The sequence below is a fragment of the Vanessa cardui genome, chromosome Z (genome assembly GCF_905220365.1).
Source record: "Vanessa cardui chromosome Z, ilVanCard2.1, whole genome shotgun sequence".
Taxonomy (NCBI): domain Eukaryota; kingdom Metazoa; phylum Arthropoda; class Insecta; order Lepidoptera; family Nymphalidae; genus Vanessa; species Vanessa cardui.
Genome location: NC_061154.1, coordinates 3,556,140 through 3,570,736, shown reverse-complemented (window position 1 = coordinate 3,570,736; position 14,597 = coordinate 3,556,140). Strand labels below are relative to the sequence as shown.

General features: G+C 31.8%; 1 protein-coding gene across 3 annotated transcripts in view; it reads right to left on the bottom strand.

Moving 5' to 3' along the window:
- The window catches only part of LOC124543101 (dystrophin-like protein 1), a 229,487-nt gene that overhangs the window by 48,130 nt on the left and 166,760 nt on the right, over nt 1–14,597 (bottom strand). For 2 of the 3 annotated variants that reach the window (XM_047121147.1, XM_047121146.1), the window contains exon 5: nt 12,383–12,571. In XM_047121147.1, the coding sequence (XP_046977103.1) occupies nt 12,383–12,571 (189 nt within the window). Of the gene's footprint in view, nt 1–4,894; nt 5,734–12,382; nt 12,572–14,597 lie in introns of those variants that run through there. The other variant, XM_047121145.1, reaches the window with a different exon arrangement.

Here is a 14,597-nt window from a genome sequence, read left to right as displayed (position 1 = left end):
TATTTATTGTTAAATTAAATACTACCAACGGTTCTAAAAACACTCTGACCTGAGAAGAACCGTTGAAAGAAACTCAGCGGGTCTTTTTTTGTCAGACTAATTAAATACAACGAGAATATATTGAATATGAATATAAAGAGCCTATTTTGACATAGATTTTGTCAGTAAACGGCTTTAAGTAATGAAATTTGGTTCTGAGGTCGATAAAAGTCTAAAATAGTACATAGATTATTTTATAAACGGGAAAAATGTTCCTAACATCACTTTTTTATACTACAACCAATAATAACAAAATAAGTCCAGTACAAAGAAGTTATATTAATTCGTTAATCGAATATTGATCGCGTAAACGATTCTAAATATTTATTTTCGAGTGTCATATTTCAGATGCAATATTTGTTCCAACAAAATTCCGACTCGAGCGTACGGATTTGAATGATTGTCATTCCATATGTTTGAAAATGACAAATGGTATTATTTACAAATATGATTTTTCAAAATTATTTTCTATTCTAGTTATTCCGAGCGATATCGGGAACAGTTACTATTGACTTTTTTATCAACATTTCATATCCGATATCTCGATTATTAGTATTGTTGGACTATTGGAGTTACAGCTCCAATAGTACAACAATACTTACTATACAAAAATAATCCGCGTGTTTTTTTTTCTATAAGAGACATATTTGGCAATAATATAGAATTGAAAGTGATCGCCTCGAAGTTTCCCTTAAAATAATACTTCACTTACTGACAGGCTTTTTTTGCACGTGTAATGTATTCACGAGGTTTTAAGATTCCCAGATAAGTGTCTGGAATTTTTCGATAACGTTAGCAAAGTAACGCCGACTCAAATAATATATAGCATAGCATATCACAGGACGCACACCTTATACATCGTATCGTAGTATTTGAGACTTTAATATAAATATAGATTACTTCTAAAATTACGCATTAAAAACAAATGGTATGCTCTTAAAAAAAGATCACGTGTTACGTATATATGTATATTGGGATAAAAAATACAGCGAAATTTATTTCATTTATAATCTAAAATTAAATCGTGAGGAAACCTGCATGTGTCTGATTTCATCGAAATTTTGTCATATGTGCATTCCACCAACTTACAACAACGGATATTTGAAAACAGGATTACCATTTAAATCGATATAAAAATTAAATGCATAGTCGTATGTTATCTTGACGATGATATTAAATATATCCCTTACAATAATTATTTATTTATCGTATTAAGTACCGAACCCAGGCAAGCACCGCTGATTCATGTGCTTAATTTGTCTTTATAATTCATCTCGTGCTCAGCGGTGAAGGAAAACATCGTGAGGAAACCTGCATATGATAAATTTCATAGAAATTCCGCCACATGTGTATTCCACCAACCCGCATTGGAATAGCGTGGTGGAATATGTTCCAAGCCCTCTCCTTAATGGAAGAGGAGGCCTTATCTCAACAGTGGGAAATGTACAGGCTGTTACTTTTATTTCATTGCCTTTGAACTATATATCTATAATGATTATAATGATATTTAAAAGAGCTCGTTAAAGTACCCAAGCATTCAATTAAAAAGTCTTATAATATCTACAAATTGAATGATATCAACTATTATAGTTCTATTTTGTTTATATTGGTTTGTCAGAAACATGTTGCTTTATAGAATATTTATTTAATTGTATGCTATTTCCGTTATCGTATTACCTATTTTGACGGGCATCATTATAACAGTTTTATTTATATTGTTGTATGATAATAATACTTATATAAGCTGCAACGTTAGATGCTATGTTTATTGTCGTTTATTTGAAACTAGCGCCTCGTTCCAGATTAGCACGCATGCATTTCTTTAATAAACAAAATTTATAAAATATATACATAATTTATACTATATATAGCTCTCAGGAATTGCATGATCAGTTTTAAAGAATATCACGTACAAAAAATACTACTCATATAATATGACAGACGAATAAAATTACATTTGTTTAGACAATACTAATTAAAAATAAACATATTTACATTTTACTATTATATACCGAGTTCAAATAAGGCTTCTTTGTAAGAGAGTTCTTCTAGGCACCCCAAAGCGTTTGTAATATAAGGTTATAAATAATTAAGATAATCTATATACTCTTGAAACATAACCATGATAGATTTTGTGAGTGAAATATATTAGAAATACAATTGAACTAAAATTATAGCTATATATATATATGTACGTAATCGATAACAGTGTGCTTCATTTCACTCCATTAGCACTTGTGTATTGATCCGTAACGTAAACTAAAGCCCGAGTGTAATGATAGCGAGTCTCAGTTTGAACGGCCATCCAGTACGTAATTCACACATTGGCCGTTCCAAAATATCCCGCAAACATTGCCGGTTCTAAAGTTTTCTAAATAACAAATGGTCTCGGCGACGGAAGCATCGCCCTTGACGCAAGACTACGACGGACCCAAATAATACGTAGAACTGTCGTTCGCGTTTATAAACCGCTTCCGCGAACCTGTACCTTTTCAATCATAATAAACATAATCCAGTCGTTGATTTCTCAGACATAATAGCTCTTATCTCGTTTCTTTTTCATTTGAGACTATATCAAAAGAATATCGTAAATAACATTGTTATTTATTAACTTGTAAATAAGATTCGAATAAAGAAGTCGACTCTGACTGAATTGTCAAATACGTTCTTGAGAGCTGCTCGCGATCACAAAAGAATAAAATTTTATTAATTAATCGCTATTTCATGATGCAAAAATAAAGTATTCATTTGAAATGTTTAAATTTAAATGTCATGAAAAGTATGTAATTCACATTTTCGTCAGAGTTCGTAAACCAAACGGTTTTAATTGTACTGACTTTCACGGTCCAATGTTTTCGGAACTCCGACATACGTTGTCATGAAACGGCTTAACGAGTTCGAAGCGATTAAAAATAATTCTTTATTTAGTATTTGCGTAGAGTTTTATTAATATATGATCTTTTTTTCTGTTGTTTCAAAAAACCTTTTCATTGATCGTATTTTTAAAAATGAGCTTCAAAACCATTACAACGGTTTCTATAGTAACACATAAATCAAACGAAGTTTACATACTCACTCGCGGCAACTTGCCAAAGAAACCGAGATTCTCTGTCAGCCACTAATCAGTTACCAGGTGTGATATCCAACAGAAATTTAAAGGTGTTCTCAAAAATATATATATTTTTCCAAAATTTGAAGTCGCTTGTGTCTTAAAGGGTAATAAAATATATTAAATACGTATCGGGTTGGAAGTATTTTTTCCTTACATTTCAGACTTTGATTGAGTCAGTAATATATAATTGGTTTATCAAACGATTTGATTTATTTATTAATACTTTAACGTAAACAATATAATTGAAAAAAATAGTAGAAAACAACATGCTAATTTGTTTAAATTTCTTTTAATAAAGTCGTTCAAATATTGTTCATTTGAAGAAAACTAATATTGTAAAAATCTTGTTGTTTTTTGCTAGTTTACTTTGAAGTGATTATTTGTTTCCACTCAAAAGAATTTCATATTTAATGTGTTTGATAATGAAACGAATAAAGTAGCTACTAATTGACGACTCGACCGACAAGACCAGAAGTAAATACGAAGACAGCACTTTTTGTAAAATATTTATTTACAAGTATTTAGACCAATTTTTCTCATGAGATCGTTAGAGACAATTTTGACAGTAATGAGAATTAATTATTTCACACTAGTTCATATTTTCGACGTATTTATACGTTTTGATTTATAAATTATTTGCGGTCGCCTTTAAGTTATTTATAGGCACGTCAACGAAACTACACATACTAAATATGACAAAAAATGTTTTTATAAATTTCATAATATTAATATACGTCATTTTATATTACCATAATATATGTATGAATAAGCAGGATGAAAGGCGGTGTTACGGTATCTTATTTACTAAAACAATTAAACAAGAAATTTTACTATCAGATAGTTATACATTATACGGAAGTCAACATTAAAATAAATGTAAAAAGAATTATTTATTACATTTAAATTCATAAATAATAGTAACGGTAATACATACATAATTTATATATTGTATAAATATGCGCGCTAATTAGTTGACATGTTTAAATTTTACGATTTTTAAAATATAGGACTTTGTTTATTTGTCTACTTATTAAACGAACTCAGTTATGAATTTTTTGAACGAAAGTTATGAAAGGAAAATGTAAACCTAGTTTGCAAATCATATGAATTACCGTTTTCTTGGTAAACTAGAAATCGAGTTTAACTAAGGCAAGAAGACGTAATTATGGAACGTAAATTAATAAAAAACAGATTTAAAAATTACCTAAAACCGTAATGAAAATAAGTAAGTTCTTTTTTTAATTCCGTTTAAATTAAATGCACATGAAAAGTAATTTCGTTTCAAAATAACATAGGTATGAAATATTTGTTTATAAACCGGTGTTGATGAAAACATACGCCATCGAATAGACACGCAAAGTTCAATTTAATCGCGCTAAGTATTAACAAAACAATACTATATTTTAACCAGTTTCATATCTTATTAAAATTAACATTGGCCGTACATTTTGCATCGGTAAAATTATTAAAAAAGTTGCATAATATTTTTTTATAAAAAATATATTATTTTCAAATTAACAGCTGTCGAATGCTTGTATTTAAATTAGAAAAAAAATAAATAATTCTTCTGTTCATAACGAGATGTCAAATACAAACACGAATATTGTAATTAAATTCTTGACGAGCAATGAGGAAAAGTGGGCACAATGTATTTTATGTTTTTATTAACATTGGTGTCAAAATGATATTTTGTTGCAAACATTTCCACGGTATAATTACTATTCATGCAAAATAATTACTCACCTCCAGATCAGAGTCTAAGCCGTCCAAACTTGAATGCATATCCGAACGTAACGATATCCTATTGGGTCTTCTTGTAAGGCTATTTACACCCATTAGCTTACTAGAGCGGCCCAGCGTAGCGCTGCCGCTACCAACTATTTCAGGTTCACGAAATGAAAGTTTTTTACGCGGTCTTTCATTTGCGTCTTGCATATGAACATCTTGGCCAAGTCTTTCGATAATCGGGATCACAAGTCGCGATTGCACACATACGTCATCCGTCGAATCAAACTGCCGCTGTATCGATGTGTCTTTTGGGAAACTTCCACAGTGAAATTCCACATCGTCTTCGTACCGTTTCATCGCCCCCACCGAGAGGGGTCTGGGTCTCGGACCGACGTAATCCCGGGGCAGGTCATCGGTACGGCTACGGTGTTTCACTTTACGAATGTCCCCAAACTCCGGTTCCGATCTACAACTCTTCAACCTTTCCTGATTCTTCTTATTCTTCAGCTCCTGCTTCGGCGGCTTAGTCCTCTGCGGCTCCTGCTTAGACTTCAAAGCACCTCCGAGTGCGAACAATGTACTCCGCGCCTTCAACAGAACTTCAGACGGTAAACTTTTCGGTTTGTGCTTATCTTGATCCTTATTGTTAGACATTTTCGATGATTTATTGAGCACATGTGATTTATTATCCGTTGGATCGTTTCGCGTTATAAATGAAATCGTCTAATATGTGACGCGCTCTTCCGCACGGGTACCCACGAAACAACTGAAGTGGCGGCGGCATGGTCGGCGCGTGCGTCGCGCGTCGCTACAAGCACCGCAAATAAACACATTCACGTATTCCGAACGGCTCTCGTGTACCGACCGTGTCGTATACGCGCTTGCACTGGACAAGACATAATTATTGCACGGTGTATTATAATCATTCGCACACGATGAAAGTTTCCTTCTCAAGTGCAATTTATGCAAATCGCATCCCTACAATGTACGACTTTATTCATTATACGCATTCAAAGATATTAATGTAAACCGTTAAGGGCTCTTCGCATTTACAGTTACGACGTGTGAGAAAGAGGCGTCAAGTGCAAGACAGGAGTCGTTACTCCTGACGGGGCGGCTTTTTTACGACCGAATGAATCTTCTTGAACGAAATGAAAGTCGAAATAAATTTATTCCCTGATAACAATGTTGTATCGAGTCACAGTTTATCAAATTGCTTTGTAATTATTCGTACAATTAATAGCAATAGAAACAATATCGACGGAACGAAAGTTACTGATCTGGCGTTGAGGAGAAATTTGAGTTTCGAGGGCTTAATTAAATAACTTGATTTCTGTTAAGATATTTTAACAATAAGAAACGGAGCAGTCTACGTCTCAGTAACTCGATGTGAATTAATTTTCTTTGGTAAACTTTATATTCGAATTATTTCGAAAACTGCATGGAAATATTCGGTTTTAATAAAATATTTGACAAATATACATTTTAGAACAAACGACATCACAACATATAATTACATTGCATATAATATGTTTGTAGTTGTACATGAATAGTAGTAGTACTTGGAGGAACAGAAATATGCATTTTATCTTGTAATTACTGCATGTAGAAATTTATCTTTAAATTTCTTTTCAAACGGCCTGAGCCTATTCGTTGACATTTTATTTGAAAAATCTTTGATGTGTGCTCATCGTTAATTTATACTTTCATTCAATTAACTAAACATTGCAATATAGTTAAGCGTTATATTAATTAATTAAAATAAAGAGTTAAAGCTTCTATTAAACAATCATGTAAATTATAATCCATTTGCCTTGAGTCGAGTTAGCGTCGTATCGTAGTTTCAATGTTAACGGTATTTTGATTCGATCACAAGCTATAATTAAGGAACAACTACAAACGACTCAATACAAATAGAACCACTCCTTGAATATTTATACAGTTTACGAGTGATCGTAATTGTAATTGATTATAAAAGTCGAGTAGGTAGCGAAATACTAGATTTATAATGTTCGTAAACAAGGCGTGCGGCGTCCGCGCAGCCTGACAGCAAGCAGTGACTCCTAGCTGACAGATTTAGAACAAACCTATAAACAAACGCCGCAAATGGATGACTTTTAGATATCTATCGCTTGTATTATTTACGATTCTCGTTAACCTTTGTTGGCATTTTATTATCTCGCAATCTATGTCATTATCTAAGTTTCATCAAATACATTTATTTATTGTTGTCTCCTTATAATTATTCATTTGATAATTTCCATTTATTTTATCACTCGAGAAGGAAAATATAATAAAGATAGAAAGCCGGTACAAAATATTTGAATATTTCATAACACGCATAACCTTTTAACTTTATGTTTAAACAAATAAACAATCATATAATAAATCATACGATATGAGCAAAGCGTTTTTATCTAAACAAATATATATCATATTAAACTGACCACAGAAGTAACGAATGTACCGAGTTCACAGGGGGATACGTAAAGATGTAATTTATGCGAATCTATAAAAACGGCCTTAGATATATAACTGATATATAAGCAGGTGGTTCGTCGAGATTGACCAATTTAAATCACGTCATACGTCTTTGATCCGTATTTTATTATCTTCCGCACGACTAGTAAATAATTATACTCGTACGATCCTTTCTACGTCAACGTCACCAAAGCGATTTATACGGAACGAAATTTTACACGCTCCCGCCAATCCAATATACGTGGTTTAATAAAAAAAAGTCAATTTTGTTTCTTAGTTACATACTGTAAAACAAAGTCACGTTCATTATCATGGTCTATCCCTATGTATGCTTAGATCTTTAAAATTACGCAGCGGATTTTGATGCGGTTTTTTTTTAAAAGATAGAATGATTCGAGATGTTTTTGTAAATAATACATGGACATTATAGTAAATTAGCATTGATAATTTTAGAAGTTTCTAATGTATCGTATCCGGGGTTGGTCGCTAGTACAATATGTGAATAGTTTTGGACTGATGCCCTTGAAAAATGTGTGATATTTTTATAAAAGTAGACGGACAGACAAATATGCCATATGATGCTACATGGTCACCACCGCTCATAGACAATAACTGATACCATATATCACCAACCTTGGGAATTAATAATAGGTGCCCCTTGTGATTGTGTGAGTCTGTGATGCCTACCCAACATTAATAAAAATATGTCTTAGAGAAATGGCTCTGTAGATACTTAAATATTAATCAATGACTGTGGTTTCAAGTTATGGTAGCCACTAATTTTGCCTTTTTCATTATTTTTATGACTCATCCTCATATGGAGAATAAAAACTCCTTTGGGAATCTTTGAATACTCACCATGTTATATTTGTATCCAAAAAATCGTAGTGGTGGTGGTTGGTGGAGAGGAGTCGAAGGACGAGAGGGAAAGGGGCGAAGAGAGTATGTATGTTTGTAATTTTTATGCAAATGAATATGACTGAATAGACATTACCAAAAATGTTGACATCTTTGTTCACGTAACGCTACGATACATTTATCTTAAATCACGACCTTATTAAAATTAGTGGTAGCCAATACAATTGTATGAATGTTGTATTATTAAGAGAACCTGAGAAAAAGAAATAGCTCAGTATTTGCTATTGTTGAATAATGATGAATACACACACAAAGCGTCGAGTACCGCTGAATACAAGCCGTGCTGCATTCACATAATTTGTATTCCCTAGATTTTGCTAATCTTAGGAAGTCTTGATGCTTTAACTAGGGAGTAATTTTAGACGGAAAAAACGCAGCTTTTTTTTTCTAATTTCAGCGTTGCAGTCTCACTTTTACCGCTGTAATGTTCCAACAGAATATCTGTAGTCTAATTTTAAAAGGCTATTTTCGTTGCGTGTGTTATTTTAATTTTTTTGTTTCTTAATGTTGATTACCTGAAATCGAGCGTCCGCGTCGCTTCTTTTATAGTCGACCGTGATAATATCCGTAGTCGAGATAATTCTATTATTCTATTGTAAAAGTCAACGAACGTTTTATTTTTAGAATAGTTTGTGTACTGAATACGTTTGATCGTTGCGTAATAAAATGTTTGATGTTGATGATTTAAAAAAATAGAAAATTGTCTTTTTCAAATATTTTTCTTTTTTTGTAATAGGCATTTTTTTAAATATGGAATATTTTTTTCTTTATTAACCAGTACATAAATATAATCCATGGTGTAAGAATCAATCGTGATTATTTTCAATTATCAGGTGATTATAAATTAAAAGGTTTGCATTATAGCAAGAGAGCCGCGACGGCATAATGTAGATCTATTCTCTGAAGAAGGCTTGCCCATCCACGTAATATTTTACTATTGTTATAATATATATTTATACTTAATTGTTACTTGACTGACACTCATGATCAAAATATTTATTAAAAAGCAAAGCCGATTAAGAATAATAAAAACAAAAAGCAACAAATAAGAACATACAACAACATTAACAGTCTGTAAATTTCTCACTTCTGGGCTAAGGCCTCCTCCTCCTCTTCTTTTGAGAAAGGTTTTGGGACATATTTCACGCTGCTCCAATGCGTGTTGGTGGATAAAAAATGTAACATAATATTAATTATTTAATAAGAGAGCACGAAGTTTCTTGTTTCGTATGAGTTTATCAAATCTTTATCACACGGTTAAATTTTCCCTGCAAAATTTGCAACATTATGCAAATATTTTTTTATTCGACGAATGTTCTTTAATGTTTTGTGATTATATTATGATAACAACTGACGGCCTAACGTATATACCGATGTTATGCGATGTAAATTAAATGCCAATGCCAATGTCAGGGTTATTCGGACTGAACTGAATGTTCGTGAAATCTGAATTACACGAATATTCAGATCATTATTATGAAACTCACTATCTGTTTAATCCGTGTAAAATAATTATCTTGTGTTCTTGTAGTCATTTTGAATTATTTATTATAACGAAATATCTATTCTGATAATGAGGAGTATTTTATGGTTCTGGTAGGCGGACGAGTAAAAAACCACCTGATGATAGATCACATGTGGGTTTAGGCCGCCTCTCCCTTTGAGGAGAAGGATTTTTCCACCCTGCTTTAAAGTTGATTGATTTCTCTAAATGTGGCAGAATTTCAGTGATACATGCGTGATTTTAGATATATGCAAGTTTCGAGCACTATATTAATTATAAAAACAAATAAAGTACATGTAATTGTAGTGGCTTGCAATCATTGGTTGTGATGCACGCGTTCTTACCACTGGGCTATCTCCGCTGAAAAATTGAGACGCATTTTGAAAAATAATGTTCACCATATTTTTTATGTAACGATTTATAATTTAATTTACTATTCTTGTGACTATACAAATAATATATTAATTATTATTACATTTATTACAAGTTTTTTTTTGTCTAGATTTAATTTTAAACAGCAAAAAAGTCGAGAGCGAGAAATGATGTTTACCTTAGGTACATAAAAAATATATATAGTCGAAATCGTAATTCATATTTTATCCAAAAAATATTTCAAACGTTTTATTGCCAAATTACTCTAAATTATAATTATAACTTATAATGATATTTAATACCTACTCGATGTGGTCTTTCAAAGCTGACTCGAGATGTGCCACTAAATATAAACCTATAAAATGAATAGAAAAGCAAATTTGCCTTTAAGAAATATGTCAACCTTTTGTCTTGGAAGAGCTTCGGACCACGTCAAGCGAAAAATGTGATTAACAACAGAACACTCTCTTTGAATTCTTTTTTCACAAAACTTGTCTTAAGCAGACGTACACTTTTGTATTTAAATGTGAATTATTTATAAAGACACACTCTCATTCACCTAGTTTTATCCTTTTGTCATCTCTAATTTTGTATTCGAAAGAAAGAGACAAAGCATATACATATAAATAAAGTGCTTATTATTAATTGATTATTATAAGATATCATTACATAGTAAACAAAGTCGCTTACAGCTGTCTGTCCCTGTGTTACTTAGATGTTTAAAATTACGCAACGGATTTTAAAGCGGTTTTTTTAATACATAGATTGATTTAAGAGGAAGGTTAAATATGTATAATATATGGACAATAAGTAGAGAACAACTGAAAACTGCGAACATTGTAAAATATTCTGCAGTATATTTAGCATTACGACAAATAACTTTAGCAGTAATTATACATTTTTATAAAAAATTAAAAACACAATTTTTTCGCGATAGAAATAAATAACAACGTTATTGAAATAGTGGAAACTATTTATTTCTTGCCAGTACTAATCGAATAAGTCGACAGAATTACGGTAGTTTAATGTATGTAGATACTATAATATTATAAGCTAGAGAAGTGTCTTTGAGAACATACTTGAATAATAAAATATATAAGATTTCACCTTATAAAGTCATATTTCGAACGGCTGGATAAACTGCCAAAAAGTAATGGTATATAGTTAGTATGATTGCTTTGATAACACGACGTTCTATTTTTAATAACGGTTAACGGTATTTATATATCTCTCGTGATAAACTCATTTTAAAGCTTTTGTAAATACAGGACTTCAAATGTGTAATGAAGTTCCTAAACTACGCGTCAAAACATGTACTCCCAGTCAGAATTTACATGCAGCAAATATATTTAAAACGTTGATATGTAATTGCTCTACAGACATTCTTACTTTTACCTTTACCTGTTTCCGTGATTTAATTCTAAACTAGTAGTCGCCATCGGTTTTGCTCGTGTTTTATGGCATCGGTTGTCATATGTAAGGCAAAAAAGTAGTCTTTGTTGGAATTCAATTTTGCTTCACACTAAATGTCATCAAATTCAAGACACATACAGTTAGACGGATTTTTTTTATGGTATAGGTTGGCCGACGAGCATATTAGCCACCTGATGTTAAGTGGTCACCATCACCCATAGACTATGACGCTGTAAGAAATATTAACTATTCCTTACATCGTCAATGTACCACAAAATTTGGGAACTAAGATGTTATGTATATAACATCTGGTTACACTGGCTGACTGACAGATATAGTTACTTCCAGATTTATAATATTAATATATGTAGATATAAGTATCAATAAAAGGATTATAATATATACCCAGCATATTCATATAACATACTGCTGGACTACTAACAACACTTTATAAAGATAACATTTGAGACATTCCACCCGAGGTGATGATAAGACCAATTTTTGAATAGATAAGTAGCAGATGTCTATTTTACAGTTTTCCGATAAAGATTTTATCTATCGTTTATATTAAATTATAAATTCGTCTGTTTGAAATTGTTTGACCATTAATTGGAATTATATCTCCATAAATCCAAACTCAAATTACTTTATTCAATATGAAAGTATACACTTAGTTATTGATGATCAAATAAAACAGTAACATGTACTATGAAAACACCCTGACCTGAGAAGAACCGCTGAAAGAAACTCAACAGTTCCTTTTTTGTCTATTTTATTACATACGCCATATATATTTAGATAGATTTATAACTCACCTTCCTGCTGCTCTTGAAAACGTTGCACTTGAAAACGTTTGTAGCGCCATCTCTAGCGATGTAAGAGAAGATCTTCAAGTCGGAGCTGTCGTGCGATACGTAGAAGATGCGGTAGATCGGGTGATGCATGATCTCGATACACTCATTGGTTGAATTCCTGTTGCGGCTGAAGAATTTCGAAGAACCCTTCTGTGGAATACAATGAATACAGTGAAACACATGTATTTAATGGAAGAAACAGATTATGTCCATACTAAAGTTATATTGTCAATATTATTTTTATACTAGCTCGGCCCGCGACCTTGTGCGCGTTTGAATTTAACAGAAAAAAAAATATTGTAGCCTAAGTTACTCCCTATTATATCAGTTATCTGCCAATGAAAGTCCCGTCAAAATCGGTCCAGCCGTTCCAGAGATTAGCCGGAACAAACAGACAGACAAAATGTTTATTTGGTTGGTATTATGTACCGCGTGTAGATTGAATAAAAAGGGCAATTTTAATGTAACAAACAGACACTCTAATTTTATTATATGTAGTATAGAATATAAACAGAGGCGGGTACTTGATTAATAAAATCGTAAATCGTAATCGTTTTTAAAATAAGGCATAACCACATTATTTATATTAATATTATAAGTACTTAAAGTGTTAAATGAAAATAAATAAACCGTTACTTGAATAAATTTGAATTTAGAACTAATTTTGTAGTCGTAGTTTCGTGTATTCAGATTATAAATTAAAAGACAAATGGAGCGTATGAAACATTATACTGAAGCAACAAAATCAAATATTGAATCAAAAGCAAACGGAAACTCACGGGAGTGCAAACGAACACATATGTATTTTTGTTAGTATGTCATACGTACTATCACTTTTATTATTATTAATTACAAGCTATTAATTAATAAAAAGTTAAGAAATACGCTTAGCACAAAAATATTAATGCATAGAAATATATAAGTACGATTTGATTGTGCTGTGTGAATTACGTAAAAATTGAATTGAATCGTACTATTATTCTGAAATTCAAAAATTATTCACGGTTTATAGATTCAAATTTGGATAATTTGGAATGCAAAGGTATTTTTTTTTATTTTTTTACCTCTCGTATCGAATGATTGTTTCGATGCAATTTTGAATCTGTGATAACTTCTACAGTATGGTTGCGAATTATTATAGTTTAAAAAGCGTTTTTATTATATCTATCCTAAGTCAAATAATATATTTCTCTGAATGCTATGTAAATAACTAACATTAAATATAATGTTAATTATGTTTTAACGTATCCGGCGGAAAAAAATCTGTGAATGCTCCAAAATAGGTTAACTTAGCTGAAGTTTCATTCACTCATTAATTTTTGTAATAAAATATAATACTGGCTTATTAGCGTGTATCTGCAACGGCTTTATTATTTAAGTATGAATATAATATTATCATTTTACATTCATACAGATACAATCTACAGCGGACTTTTCCCAGGCCTTTTCAGACCTACATTCTAGAATATTTTTTTTTTATTTAACTAAAGTTTTCTTGGACAAAAGTGTGTTGACTTTCATACTGGTTTCGAATAATGGTTGATGCGTGTCTTCCACCCTAACGCGCGTTTCGAATAACTTTTACACAAACGGGCGCGTCCAAATTGTCTTTGTTCGGAAGTATGTATGGTAATTTTCGTAAGCACATCCAGTTGCTGTTTGCGTTAGAACTAAAATTCAGAATAACTGGTTCGTATTTGAAACCGCAGCCAGTCTTGTGCATTCGGTAACGAATAAGCGTTTCTCTTGAATTACGCTTAATTTTTTTTAATGGCAGGCAGAAACATACTTATTCACATTGAAAGTGATAAATACAACCAAATGACAAAATACAGTCAAATGTATCGTTCCTAATTGTCACATGTTATTTGTCATATGTTACATTTTTGTCAATATAATAACTTAATATCGTAAAAGTAAAGTAACAGCCTGTAAATTTCCCACTGCTGGGATAAGCCCTACTCTTCCATTAAGGAGAGGGTTTGGAATTTATTCCACCACGCTGTTCCAATGCGGGTTGGTGGATTTGCACATGTGGCAGAATTTTGATGAAATTAGACACATGCAGGTTACCTGGTGCATGCAGGTGAGATGTTTTCCTTCACCGCCGAGCACGAGATGCATTATAAACACAAATTAAGCACATATATATATATAAAGTGGTGCTTGCCTGGGT